General features: G+C 40.0%; 1 protein-coding gene across 13 annotated transcripts in view; it reads left to right on the top strand.

Annotated features, from left to right (window-relative positions):
* Window positions 1-15,153, top strand: part of MYCBP2 (MYC binding protein 2) — a 439,899-nt gene that overhangs the window by 98,034 nt on the left and 326,712 nt on the right. For all 13 annotated transcript variants that reach the window (XM_073580415.1, XM_073580420.1, XM_073580409.1 and 10 more), the window contains exons 3-5: window positions 4,792-5,007; window positions 14,322-14,475; window positions 14,683-14,879. In XM_073580415.1, the coding sequence (XP_073436516.1) occupies window positions 4,792-5,007; window positions 14,322-14,475; window positions 14,683-14,879 (567 nt within the window). The remainder of the gene's footprint in view (window positions 1-4,791; window positions 5,008-14,321; window positions 14,476-14,682; window positions 14,880-15,153) is intronic.

Genomic DNA, 15,153 nt, shown 5'->3' with positions numbered 1-15,153 from the left:
CCCACCGGGGAACCGGAGGATTCTCCGGTGGGCCCTGGCATCTGGTGGGCCCTGGCACCCGCTGCTCCAGGGGCCCCCAGCCAGTGGTGTGTCGCACACCATGCAGCTGCTATGGGGGCCCCTGCCAGCGGAGCAGCAGCGGGTGTCAGGAGGCAGGAGCTCCTGTCCCCGCTGCTAAAGAGAAATGAATATTCACTGCGAAGCAGTGAATATCATTTCAGGTCTCCACCCCCAGAGGCCCCGCCCCCAGCCCAGTAAGCCGCTCTGCAGACTACAGCTGTAAATCAGGGCCGGCGCCGCCCTCAGTCCTCTCTGCTCCTGGCTCACAGCCAGTGGGCGATGACGTCACTACATCACGCACCCGCTGTGTGTCTGGCAGAGGGGGCAGCTCCTGACACTGAAGCCGGCTGCCGGAATCAGCGTGGGAGCGAGGAGGAGAGGTGAGTATTGTGTTTTGTTTTTTTTTATTATATCTCTCGCTCTCTCTATCTGTCTCTATTTCTGTATATATCTCTCTCTCTATCTCTCTTATATCTATCTTTCTATCTCTATCTATTATCTATATCTATCTATCTCTATATCTATCTCTATCTATTATCTATCTCTATCTATTTCTATATCTATCTCTATCTATTATCTATATCTATCTATATCTATATCTATCTCTATCGCTCTATCTTTATATCTATCTATCTATCTATCTCTATATCTATCTATCTATCTCTATATCTATCTATCTATCTCTATATCTATCTATATCTATCTCTATATATATCTATCTCTATATCTATTATCTCTATATTTATTATCTATCTAGCTACCATCTATATCTATCTATCTTTATATATATCTCTATCTAATATCTATATCTATCTATCTATCTCTATACCTATCTATCTATTTATCTATCCGTTATCTATCTCTATATCTTTTCTCTGTATCTATCTATCTCTATATCTATATCTCTCGCTATCTATCGCTCTATCTCTTTATCTATATCTATCTCTATATCTATCTTTATTTCTATATCTATAAATCTATCTCTATCTATCTCTATAGCTATCTCTATTTCTCTCTATATCTATCTCTATATCTCTATAGCTATCTATCTATATATCTCTATCTCTATATCTATCTCTCTGTATATCTATCTATCGCTCTATCTCTATATCTATCTTTCTATCTCTATATCTATATATCTATCTATCTTTATTTATCTCTATATCTTTTCTCTGTATCTATCTCTCTATATCTATATCTATCTCTATATATATCTATTATCTCTATATCTATTTCTCTCTATCTCTCTATATCTATCTATTTATCTCTATCTCTATATCTATCTCTCTGTATATCTATCTATCTATCTCTATATCTATCTATCTTTCTCTATCTATTATCTATATCTATCTCTATCTATCGCTCTATCTCTATATCTATCTTTCTATCTCTACATCTATCTCTATCTATCTTTCTATCTATATCTATCTATATCTATATCTATCTATTATGTCTATCTATCTAGCTATCTCTATTATCTATATCTACCTATCTCCATATCTTTCTATCTTACTCTATCTCTATATCTATATGTTATCTCTATATTTATTATCTATCTTTATCTATCTATCTCTATCTATTATCTATATCTATCTCTCTATCTATTTATCGATCTCTGTATCTATCTCTCTCTATATCTATCTATCTCTATCTACCGCTCTCTCTATCTCTATCTATATCTATCTATCTCTATAGCTATTATCTCTATATCTATCTACCTATCTATCTCTATATCTATCTCTATCTCTCTCTATATATATATATATATATATATATATATATATATATATATATATATATATATATATCTGTTTCTCTCTATATCTATCTCTATATCTCTCTCTCTATAGCTATCTATATATTATCTCTATATCTATATATTATCTCTATATCTATATATCTCTATATCTATCTCTATCTGTTATCTCTATATCCATATCTATCTGTTATCTCTATATCCATATCTATCTCTATATCTATCTATCTCTATATCTATCTTTCTATCTAACACTATATCTCTATATCTATCTCTATATCTCATTATCTATCAATCTCTCTCTATCTCTCGCTCTTTATCTATCTATTGATCTATCCATCTATCTCTATATCTATCTCTATATCTATATATTATATCTATTATCTCTATTATCTATATCTATCTATCCATCTATCTATCTAGCTATCTCTATCTATCTCTATATCTCTCTATATCTATCTTTCTAACTCTATATCTATCTATCTCTATACATATCTCTATATCTAGCTATTATCTCTATATCTATCTTTCTATATCTATCTGTCTCTATATCTCTATATCTATCTCTATATCTATTATCTCTATATCTATCTATCTCTATATCTATTTTTATTTATAGCCATCTATCTATATATATATTTATCTCTATATCTATCTATATATGTCTATATTATTATTATTATTATTATTATTATTATTATTATTATTATTATTATTATTATTATTATTATTATTATTATTATTATTATTATTATTATATCTGTATATCTCTATCTATTATCTATCTCTATCTATTATCTATCTCTATCTATATATCTATCTATCCCTATATCTTTCTATCTATAGCCATCTATCTCTATATCTATCTATCTATCTATCTATTTTCTATCTATCTCTATATCTATCTACCTATCTATCTATCTATCTATTTCTTTCTATATCATCTTTATATCTATCTCTATCTATCTCTATCTATCTCTATGAATCTTTCTATCTATATCTATCCATTATCTACTTTCTATCTCTATATCTATCTATATCTATCTAACTCTATATCTATATATCTATATAGCATTATACCCTATGAGGAGGCAGCATTATACCCTATGAGGGGGGCATTATTATACCCTATGAGGAGGCAGCATTATACTATGAGGAGGCAGCATTATACTATGAGGAGGCAGCATTATACTCTGAGGAGGCAGCATTATACTCTGAGGAGGCAGCATTATACCCTATGAGGAGGCAGCATTATACCCTATGAGGAGGGCAGCATTATACCCTATGAGGGGGTGCATTATTCCCTATGAGGGGGGCAGTATTATACCCTATGAGGGGGGCAGTATTATACCCTATGAGGAGGCAGCATTATACTATGAGGAGGCAGCATTATACTATGAGGAGGCAGCATTATACTCTGAGGAGGCAGCATTATACCCTATGAGGAGGGCAGCATTATACCCTATGAGGGGGTGCATTATTCCCTATGAGGGGGGCAGTATTATACCCTATGAGGGGGGCAGTATTATACCCTATGAGGGGGGCAGTATTATATCCTATGAGGGGGCAGCATTATACCCTATGAGGGGGTGCAGCATTATACCCTATGAGGGGGTGCATTATTCCCTATGAGGGGGTGCAGCATTATACCCTATGAGGGGGTGCATTATTCCCTATGAGGGGGTGCATTATTCCCTATGAGGGGGGGCAGTATTATACCCTATGAGGGGGTGCATTATTCCCTATGAGGGGGTGCATTATTATACCCTATGAGGGGGGCAGCATTATACCCTATGAGGGGGGCAGTATTATACCCTATGAGGGGGGCAGTATTATACCCTATGAGGGGGGCAGTATTATACCCTATGAAGGGGGCAGTATTATACCCTATGAGGGGGTGCATTATTCCCTATGAGGGGGGGCAGTATTATACCCTATGAGATGGCTGCCTTATATTCTATGAGATGGCTGCATTATATTCTATGAGGGGGCTACCCCAACTCCTGCTACATAATTAAGACATGTACAACCTTATACCCGGATATTAGCGTGTTTTACCGCATAATTGGTGGTCTGGTATTTAACTCTATGCAGCTACATAGTGGGCCCCAAGAATGATTTTCTCTGGTGGGCCCAAGGTGTTCCAGTCCGACGCTGCTTACGAGTATGTATGAAAATGATGATCATTATCATGTTTTTAAGATTTCTTACTCTTAGTCCTGACTTTAATCTTGCAAAATCCTAGAGTGTTTACGAGTGTACCTAGAAGAATTTGTGTGATTTTGAAGGCAACTAACAATATTCTAGAACTCAAACAGTGGTAGATCTGCAGTTTTACATGACATTTAGAGCCTGCCGTATGCACGAAACGTGCGAGACGCCGGTGCATACACTTCATGGGATGTGCTGTTGCGTTCTGCTGTGGGATTGGAGCGTATCGCGCACTAACTCCACCCACAAAGTACGTCCTGATGCTGGCACTGGCCAGTGTGAAGACGTAATGTTTCAGTGTACGCACCGCAGCGTTCCATAGTGAAAGGCCAACATCCTGGCAGCTTCTGTTCTAAGTATATGGAAAAGGGAGTGGCTAAAAGGATCTGGTGGAACTGAAAGTGCAGCGTTACTATTTTTTATATGTCCAAATGTCTTATCTGCTTACTGAAAGTATGCGTACAGCAGCGTAAACCAGATGTGGCAATGCAGTGAGCAAATAATCCTAGCTACACACTGCATTACATGCTGCCAGGGCCTTGATTGTACAAACCACTCTGATTCTGCTGCTTCTGGATACTTGCAGCAGCATTTAACCACTTTGCATGCATCAGCAGACCTCTCATAATTTTTAGGTATCAAAAAGTCCAAAATACATCCACCACTGGACTTGGCTATGTATGCCTATTGTTTAAGAATGTTGTTTTTTAATGACTTTAACATTACTATTATTGTTAATGTTCTACATCTATTTTTTCTTACAGGCTGACAACCTGGAGAATGCTCTTTTCATACCGGACCTCAAACTACACAGCAATCCTTCAGCGTTCAATGTGTATTGCAATGTCCGTCACTGTGTCCTGGAGTGGCAGAGAAAGGAAACGTCTCTCCTGTTATCCTCTAAGAATTCAGTACAGAGTGGGGAGTCTGACAGTGATGAAGAGGAGGAATCCAAAGATCCACCAGTTAAGCTTCCAAAGGTGAGTGCTTCTGCCACTAGTTTAGGAATTCTTAATTTCTTGTTTAGGGGTAGTTCTTAAGCACGGCTCTCCTTTATCAGATGGTGGATGGATAAAATGACTTTTTCCTCTGCTCTCCAGGACACCCTTAAGTAAACCGGCCTAGTCTTACTGCTGCTATGCCTTTTTTTCATATTTTATCACTGAGTTTCTCTATATTTCTGCTCTTGAACATTGACTTGCATTTTGCAATGTGATCCTGGTCCTTTTGGACAACTGTTCATGGCTTTATGGCCCTATTTAACTTCCATATTATAGCATTGATTATAGTTCTTATTGCTGACCGTGTTAAATGCCATCTAATGTATGAAAGGAATTGATCACCAAGTTCTTGCTGTTCTATCTTCAATGCAAAGACCCTGACCCCAGCACCAGGTTGCTTTTGATGGTGCAGTAGTTTGGCAAAGTTGAGGGAATAGGCTGCAGCTCATGTATACCGAGGATTCTGCGTGCATTACATGGACAGGAATCCAGCCTCCTGCTGCAGCCAATAATCCGCGAACATATGAAATCTATGGCATCAACAGAAGAAAGTGTCCTGCCGACTGGATGAGGGTGCTGGTCACCAAATGTTACCATCAGCTAGAAAAGCTGAAACCTCCTGACTGGTTCCATTTACAAGTTAGATTGGTGCCCAAATCAGCCTTCCTTTTTGTTACTGCTCAGCAAATTAAAAAACATGTAATAGTGCAACTCTAAGGGTGTGTGCACACGTTGCGGTTTTGGTTCTGCGGATCCGCAGCAGCTTTCCATGCAGCTTACAGTACCATTTAAACCTATGGAAAACCAAATCCGCTGTGCACATGCTGTGGAAATTTCCACGCAGATTTGCTGCTGTTTATTTTCCGCAGCATGTCACTTCTTTTTTGAGGGACCGCAGCTACAGTTTTCGGTCCAGGAAGAACAAACATACAAAAAAACTCGCTCTCTCTAACATATTCCGCAGCGCTTTACAGTTTGCCCACATTATCATCACTGTCCCTGATGGGGCTCACAATCTAAATTCCCTATCAGTATGTCTTTGGAATGTGGGAGGAAACTGTAGTACCTGGAGGAAATCCACCCAAACACAGGGAGAACATGCAAACTCCTTGCAGATGTTGTCCTTGTTGGGATTCGAACCCAGGACTCCAGCGCTGCAAGGCTGTAGTGCTAACTACTGAGCCACAGTGTTGCCTCTCTCGATCTCTCTCTCTCTCGATCTCTCTCTCTCTCGATCTCTCTCTCTCTCGATCTCTCTCTCTCTCGATCTCGATCTCTCTCGATCTCTCTCTCTCTCTCTCTCGATCTCTCTCTCTCTCTCTCGATCTCTCTCTCTCTCGATCTCTCTCTCTCTCGATTCTCTCTCGCTCTCGATTCTCTCTCGCTCTCGATCGATTCGCGATCGATCGATTCGCGATCGATCGATCGCTCTCTCTCTCTTACGAATCTGCATCAATTCCACTGGACAAAGTTTAGGAATCCGCAGGGAAAACTGCATGCGTTTTACCCTGTGGTTTCTGCCAAGCGATGCAGATTTTTCTGCAGAAAAAAATTTGCAGGGTGTGCACACACCCTAAAGTTTCTTCAGACATTTGTGATTTTCACTGATGGACATACTATAATAGGTACAAGTTCTGAGTTTTTTTGCGAGCCAAGTGGCTTGTGAAACGCAAAAGTACTGTAGAGACTGATCCTGGACGGAAGAAAAATTACAAGTGCGGTGAAATTGCAAAAAAAGTGCAATCCCACTTGTTTGTTTGCTTTGCTTTTTTACTAGGTTCACTAAATGCTAAAACTGACCTACCATTATGATTCTCCAGGTCATTACGAGTTCATAGACACCAAACATGTTTAGGTTCTTTTTGATTTAGATGGTGAAAACAAATTACAAACTTTGTTTTTAAAAAAAAAAAAAAATAGTTTTCTGATACACGTAGCGTCTCCATTTTTCGTGATCTCGGGTTTGCGTCTTAATGCAATGTTTCGTCGACCCAAAAAAACTTAATTCTGGCGTTTTGACTTTTTTTTCTCGCTACAACGTTTAAAGATCTGGTTAATCCTTTTATTGATGGATCCAGCGATTCTGAATGCGGCGATACCAAATGTGTGTTTGATTTATTTCTTTTTTTTATTATTTTGAATGGGGCGAAAGGGAGGTGACCTGAACTTTTTTTTTTTTATATTTTTTAAAACTTTTTTTTTTCTCACCTATGTCATGCTTCAAGTGTCTCCATTGGAGACTAGAAGCTGCCATAAACCCGATCGGCTCTGCTACATACAAGCGATGATCAGATCACCTGTATGTAGCAGAGTACCCCACTTTCAATGAGCGCCGACCACCGGGTGGCGCTCATTGCAATCCGGCAGTGACAACCATAGAAGTCTCCAGGAGACCTCTGGTTGTCATGCCAACCCATCGGTGACCCGCGATCACGTGATGTAGGTCTCGATGTTAAATGCCGCGGTCAGTTTGACAGCTGTATTTAACGGGTTTATAGCCGTGGTTGGATCGTGATGGGAAGATGTGGGCTCACTGCCGGAGCCCACATCAAAGGGAAGGGAGTCCGACATCGGCGTAAATTTACACCTGATGTCGGAAAGGGGTTAAATCATGACCTACCAAAAAGAGACAAAAACTGCAATGTCAAAAACGCCATAAATGTGCATGTAAAAAAGTCACTAAAAACACAATGAAAATCCGCAAGTAACCTAATTTAATTTACTGAATAGGTGCATAAAATTTGCAACGTTAAATACTCATTGCATTATCGTGGCGTTCTTCACTAAACTGTTAAATGTGATCCAAAAAGTTGGTTCAAAAACACTGATGAAAATGGGCCTTTTATTTGTGTAAGAAAAATCTTGTTCAGTATGAGTCCTAAACTGTGTCACGTGAGTGAATACCTCTGAATAGACACTGCTGTTATTCCATATTCTAGTACAAATCTCGGATCCCTTGTGTGCACGTACACGTTTACTGGGACCGTTGCCTGTCTGCTGCCACTAAAGGGAATGCACTGAAGGCAGATTTCTGCAACTAGTTTTAAACACGTTGCCCACTTATTTTTTATTGATTTACTTCTCCTACGGATAGGTCCTCTATCGGATTATTGGAGTCTGACCAAATGCACCTTCAGTTATCAACTGTTAACAGCACACTCCAAAACATTTATATGTTTCCCCTTAATAAACTCGAGTGTTGCCTTGTCAGTATGCTCTGGGTCGTTGTCTTATTGGAAGGTGAACCTTCATCCCAGCCTCAAATCTCTGACAGACAGAAACTGGTTTTGCTCAGGACTATTCCTGTATTTCGCACCATTCATCTTGCCCTCGACTCGGACCATTTTACCTATTTTTACTGCCGATAAATATCCCCGCAACATAATGCTGCCACTACTATGTTTCACTCTGGGGATGGTGTTTTGGTGATGAGTTGTGTTTTTGACGCCAGGCATAACGTTTACCTTTATGGTCAGAAAGTTCAATGTTGGTCTCATCTGACCACAGCACTTTCTTCCATACATTTTAGGAGTCTCCCACATGTCTTTTGGCAAACTCAAAACAAGCCTTACAATTTTTGTGTGTAAGGAAAGGTGTTTTTTCTGCCCACTTTTCAATAAAAAACACCTCCTATGGAGTGTAAGATTTATTGTGGTTGTATGGACTAATACTCCAATCTCTGCTTCGGAGCTTGGCAGCTCCTTCACAAGTTACCTTTCGGTCTCTGTGTTGCCTCTATGGTTAATGCCTTCCTTAACCGATCTGAGTGTTTTGGCGAGCGGCCCTTTCTTGGCATGTTGTGGTACCGTGTTCTTTCCATTTGATGATTATTTATTTGATGGTGCTCCTGGGGATCATCACAGATTGGGATTTTTTCTTTATAACCCAACCCTAATTTGTACTTCTCAACAACTGTGTTTGGTTAGTGGTGCCTCTTGCTTAAATGGAACCTGTCATGTCATTTTTAGCATTTAAATTGTCCCCAGTGCGTTGTAAAAACGGCGCTGTAATCATATGCAAAAAGCACTTTATATAGTTAGAGCGTACCTGCTCATTTAGTCATAGGGATGTGCTTCATTTTGTTCAGTCACGGTTGTTGCTGCCCACGCAATTTGAATGATGTTCCCAGGGTTGCGCCGGCATCCCACGCTTGCGTATTGTGTATCATGGAGCCGCGCTTGCGCCATGTTGATAGGGGAGCCATGCATGTGCCGTATCAATCGGCTCCCTGCGCACTGAAACTGTGTGTAGTACCCTGTCTCACTGACTGTGTGCACATATGCCAACAGACAGTGAAGCGGGGTGGTACACACAGCTTTACGGTGCAGGAAGCCACTTATCACTGCGCAAGCATGGTTCCACAAAGCACACTGCACAAGTGCGGTATTTCAAAGTGGATTCGAGTAACGTTGGTGCGACCCGTGGAACATCATTCAAATTGTATGGGCGGTGACAACTGTGACTGAATGAAATGAAGCACACCCCTATAACTGAGCAGGTACAATATAACTATATAAAGTGCTTTTTGCACTTGATTACAGTGTCTTTATTAATGAAGCAATGTGCATCGCTAACACATTTCTATCACTAACAACGCACTGGGGACAGTTTAGATGCTACAAATGACGTGACAGGTTACCTTTTAATGGTGTTATTTGATTAGTGGTGCCCATGGTTAATGGTGTTTCAGCCTCTGTTGCCTTTCACAAAAGGTGTGTACAGTTGTGCTCAAAGGTTTACATACCAAGGCTGAATTTTTGCTTTCTTGGCCTTTTTTCAGAAAATTTGAATGATAACACCAATTGCTCTGAGATGGATGGATAGTTCACACCCAACACTGAGATCCTGGGTAGAACTTGTCAATTCAGTGATTTCATATGAAAACATGGTCTATCAAAATAGAGTGCCCTGGGAAAGTCTATAAAATATGGGACTTCTGGAATTCAACACCTGTCACTATCTAACAAGTGCCTAAGAATATTGACGTGTGGGGGGTGTGCCCAAACCACATTTACAGGTGCGTCGGTTTTTCCAGCAGAAATGATAATTTTTAGTTCTTGTTATGTAAATAGTTATTGGGTATTGATCTCCAAGTTTCGAGGTCGACGTTCTATGCGATCCAGTAAATGTATACTGAGATGACAATTTAGAATGTGTGGTTTAGATGTATGTGAAATGTATAACTACCGTGTACTCCTGTTTATGGACATGGGAAATGTGTTTATTGAAAATATACATAAGAACAAACGAAGTAAAAAAGAAAAAAAACTTTCTCCACTCATGGTTAGTGGTTGGGAGAAGCCATTTATTGTCAAACTACTGTGTTTTTCTTTTTTTAAATCATAATGACAACCCAAAACATCCAAATGACCCTGATCAAAAGTTTACATACCCTGGTAATTTTGGCCTGATAGCATGCACAGAAGTTGACAGAAATGGGTTTGAATGGCTTCTAAAGGTAACATCCTCACCTGTGACCTGTTTGCTTGTAATCAGTGTGTGTGCATAAAAGCTGATTGAGTTTCTGGGATCCAAACACTCTTGCATCTTTCATCCAGCCACTGACGTTTCTGGATTGTTAGTCATGGGCAAAGCAAAAGAATTGTCAACGGATCTACGTGAAAAGGTAGTAATACAGGAAATGGATTCAAAAAGATATCGAAGGAATTGATAATGCCAGTCAACAGCGTTCAAACTGTGATTAACAAATGGAAAATCAGGGGCTCTGTAAAAACAAAACCAGGGTCAGGTAGCCGAACAAAAATTTTGTCCACAACTGCCAGGAAAATTATTCGGAATGCAAAGAAAAACCCACAAATGCTGACTCTAAAATTACTGGACTTCAAAAACTAGCGGTGTGGCTGTTTCAAGATGCACAATAAGGAGGCACTTTTCGCAAAGTATCTCGCCTGCAATACACAAAACAGCAAAGAGAACAGCCGCAAAACATCTGGAACAAGGTAATTTGGAGCAATGAGACCAAAATTTAGCTTTTTGGCCACAACCATAAACATTACATTTGAAGAGAGGTCAGCAAGGCCTATGATGAAAGGAACACCATTCCTACTATAAACCATGGAGGTGGATCGCTGATGTTTTGGGGATGTGTGAGCTACAAAGGCACAGGAAACTTGGTCAAAATTGAAGGAAAGATGAATGCAGCACGTTATCAGCAAATACTGGAGGCGAATTTGCAACCATCAGCCCGGAAGCTGCGCATGGGAAGTACTTGGACGTTCCAACATGACAACGATCCAAAACACAAGGCCAAGTGGAGCGGTCATTGGCTACAGCAGAACAAATTGAAGGTTCTGGAGCGGTCATCGCAGTCTCCTGACCTCAATATCATTGAGCCACTCTGGGGAGATCTCAAGCGCGCAGTTTATGCTAGACAGCCCAGGAATTTACAGGAACTGGAGGCTTTTTGCCAAGAAGAGGGGGCAGCTTTACCTTCTGAGAAAATAAAGAACCTCATCCACAACTACCACAAAAGACTTCAAGATGTCATTGATGTTAAAGGTGGCAATACACTGTATTAAGTAATGGGGTATTTGAAATTTGATCAGGGTCATTTGGATGTTTTGGGTTGTCATGGTGATTTAAAAAGAGAAAACACAGTAATTTGGCAATAAATGGCTACACCCAACCACTAACCATGAGTGGAGAAAATTTTTTGGTGTTATCATTCATGTTCTCTGAAAAAAGGCCAAGAAAGTATAAATTCTGCCGGGGTATGTAAACTTTTGAGCACAACTGTATATGCTGATGGACCATGTAATGCTTAGATTGCACACAGGTGGACTTCCTTTCACTAAGCATGTGACTTATGAAGGTAACTGCTTGCACCAGAAATTTTTAGGGGTTTGATCGCAAAGAAAGATAAATACTTATGCACATACCGACTTGTAGTTGAATTCACACTGAACTGTTGCTCTGGTATGAAAGACTTCAAGGGATTGTGTGAGAGTTTTAAGAAATGAAAGTGTAACAAAACTTTTTACATTTATATGTGGCCTTTTAGTTTCAATCAGATCAGTGGGGGTCTGGGTCTTGAGACCCCCGCTTATTGCCCACACCACCACCCCATCCCTGACAGGTGGGCAGCTCCTGTTTGTGCACGTGCAGAGCGCAGTACTGATTCAATTGATGCCATAGTATTCGGTAGAAAAGGGTTACAGAAAATTGCCACCCTGGAAGGGATAATGCGTCCCAAAAGGCATTATAGAAATGAGAAAACAATGTGTGCCAGGACTGAAATCATAACAGTAATTAGTTTAGAAGGGATTAACTTTTATTTTAATAAGTGCAAAATATTATCAACGATTGCAAGTAGATAAAGGCAGGTCGCACTCACCGGTCTTGTGTAAAAATTCCACTCTTTATTGGCAACTGTTAAAACATCATGGCCGGGAGAGTGAGGATAGGAGTATGCGGGTGCAGACGATGGCTGTTTTGCACTCAATAGCGCTTCTACGGGTCCCGGGAAAGAAAATGGCCGGCGCATGCCCAGTGCACCTGCTGAGATCGGCCGGCACCCAGCAACAATAGATTTTTCCTGTTGGTTCATTTTGATCACTGTGTATATCAAACCTCCTCTTTATCACCCCCCCCCCCCCCCCCTTAGGTAAAAATAATAAAATAAAAAAGTGTTTTTTTTCCCCATTTTTCCATTAGGGTTGTGGGGTAAGGATTAGGGTTAAGGGTGTGTTGTGGTAAGGGGTGAAGTTAGAATTGGGGGTTTCCACTGATTAAGTACATCAGGGGGTCTCCAAACGTAACGTGACATGACACCAGCCATTGATTCCAGCCAATTTTCCTTCAAAAAGTCAAACGTTGCTCCCTCCCTTCTGAGCCCTGCCATGCGCCCAAACAGTGGTTTACCCCAACATATGGGGTATCAGCGTACTCAGGAGAAATTGCACAACAAATCTTGTGGTCCTTTTTATCCTGATACCCTTGTAAAAATAAAGTTTGGTTGCAAAGTAAGTTTTTTGTGAAAAAAGTAAAATGGTGATTTTTTTTTTTCCCTTCCACATTGTTTTAGTTCTCATGAAGAACCTGAAGGGTTAATAAACTTCTTGAATGCGTTTTTGTGCACCTTGAGGGGTGCAGTTTTTAGAATGGTGTCACTTTTGGGTAATTTCTTGAACCCCCCTCCCTCCCAAAGTCGCTTCAAATGTGAGGTGGTCCCTAAAAAATGTAGTTTTGTAAATTTGGTTGGAAAAATGAGAAATCACTGGTCAACTTTTAACCCTAATAGCATCCTAACAAAACTAAATGCAAGTCATATTGAAGAAATTTTACCAATATCATGAAGTACAATATGTCATAAAAAACAGTCTCAGAATCCGTGGGATCCGTTGAAGCGTTCCAGAGTTAGAACGTCATAAAGTGACAGTGGTCAGAATTGTAAAAATTGTCTTGGTCATTAAGTACCAAATTTGCTCTGTCACAAAGGGGTTAATTACCATAGAAACAGAAGGTGAAGGTATAAAATAAATAATAAAATGCATATTAATCAGTTGTTCCATCCTTTGCGGCTCCATTGCCAGTCTGACTGCTGCATCCAGTCTCTGACCTCTGTGTTGGCATGCCGTATACACTAGCATCTCTGGCAAGTGAGCGACCAGCACTTCAGTACTACATCACAAGGAATTTGCCAGCAAGTGTAATCTTCATTCTCTGCAAGAACAGAAGATCCATTTGGAGATTTTGCTTTATAGCACTTGTGTCATCCGTGGGAAGTCTAGAGATTTTCAGTTACTGCTAGGAGAGGGCGTTCTAGGCATGTTCTTTGCCTTGTGCAGATGGGAGGTGGAGGAGGTGCGCTGTGATAAATCGACTAGTGTTAATGGAGTCTTCCTGTGCTATGTCATCTTGCCTGTGATAGAGATGACTACTGAAAAATGAACTCTACAGATTGAAAAATGTCCGCTTTCTACGAGGCTCAATAGTCCTTGTAAAAATTTCAAAATTTGTGTTTTTTTTCAATATCATACTATTGAGAATTGTCCAAAAATGACAAATGTTGAACCGATACGTTCAACATAACAATTGTTTTTCTTACAGTGTTTCTCTTCTTTACACGTGGATTCAGTTTTCGTTTAAAAAAAAAAAAAAAAAAACAAATTACTGAATTATAAAGTTATTCCAGATGATGTTTGTGTGTTCCATAGAACAGTTTTTTTTTGTTTATAACTTGGCAATATCTATTGCTACATTACCTAATTATTTACATGCTAATTACCGTATACAATAGTCTGTGTATTTAATGGCTATCATTCCTTTTCCAGATTATTGAAATTGGTTTATGTGAAGTGTTCGAGTTGATAAAAGAAACGCGTTTTTCTCACCCGTCACTGTGTTTAAGGAGCTTGCAGGCGCTACTTAATATTCTACAGGGTCAGCAACCAGAGGGGCTTCAGTCTGAACCTCCAGAAGTGTTAGGTAAGATTGCCACTTTTTGATCACATTAACTATTTGTGTCTTTTTCTTGTTATTGCTTTCACCAGCTTCCTTCACAAATTTTCTGTTCTAGTTTGGATTTAGCCTACATGACTGACTTAACTGCTCGGAAGAATATCTCTTGTAACAATGGAAGTCCTGCGCTATATCTGATGATCTTATTCTTCCTTTCATTGATTTCTCTTACAGAATCTCTCCTCCAGCTTATTTTGGAGATCACAACCCGTAGTACAGGAGCCAATGATAGTACTGGACAGTCGCTCACTGCACTCTCCTGTGCCTGCTTGTTCAGTCTGGTGGTGGCATGGGGAGAAACGGGAAGAACCCTACAGGCCATCTCGGCAATTCTTACCAACAACGGCAGCCATGCTTGCCAAACCATTCAGGTATCTTTCTGTTTAAACCTTTCCAGGTGCATTCTTGACTAAGTGGTCCAGTTTTTAAGCTCTGTTTTACCGTGAAATGATTGTACTTGTAAAAAGCACCAGGTAGGACAAACCTTTTTGTTGTCGCACTTGGCGGTCTTTACCGATGAGAGGTTACTTTTGCTGGGCCAGGCCATGATTAAAGGTACTGTCACACTTAGCGATGCACCAGCGATCCCGACGAGCGATATGACGCGGTCAGGATCGCTGGTGCATCGCTAAGTGGTCGCTAGTG

Source organism: Dendrobates tinctorius, unplaced genomic scaffold (assembly GCF_039654945.1).
Source record: "Dendrobates tinctorius isolate UK_male_01 unplaced genomic scaffold, ASM3965494v1 ptg000064l, whole genome shotgun sequence".
Taxonomy (NCBI): Eukaryota; Metazoa; Chordata; class Amphibia; order Anura; family Dendrobatidae; genus Dendrobates; species Dendrobates tinctorius.
This window is presented reverse-complemented; position numbering and strand designations above follow the sequence as displayed.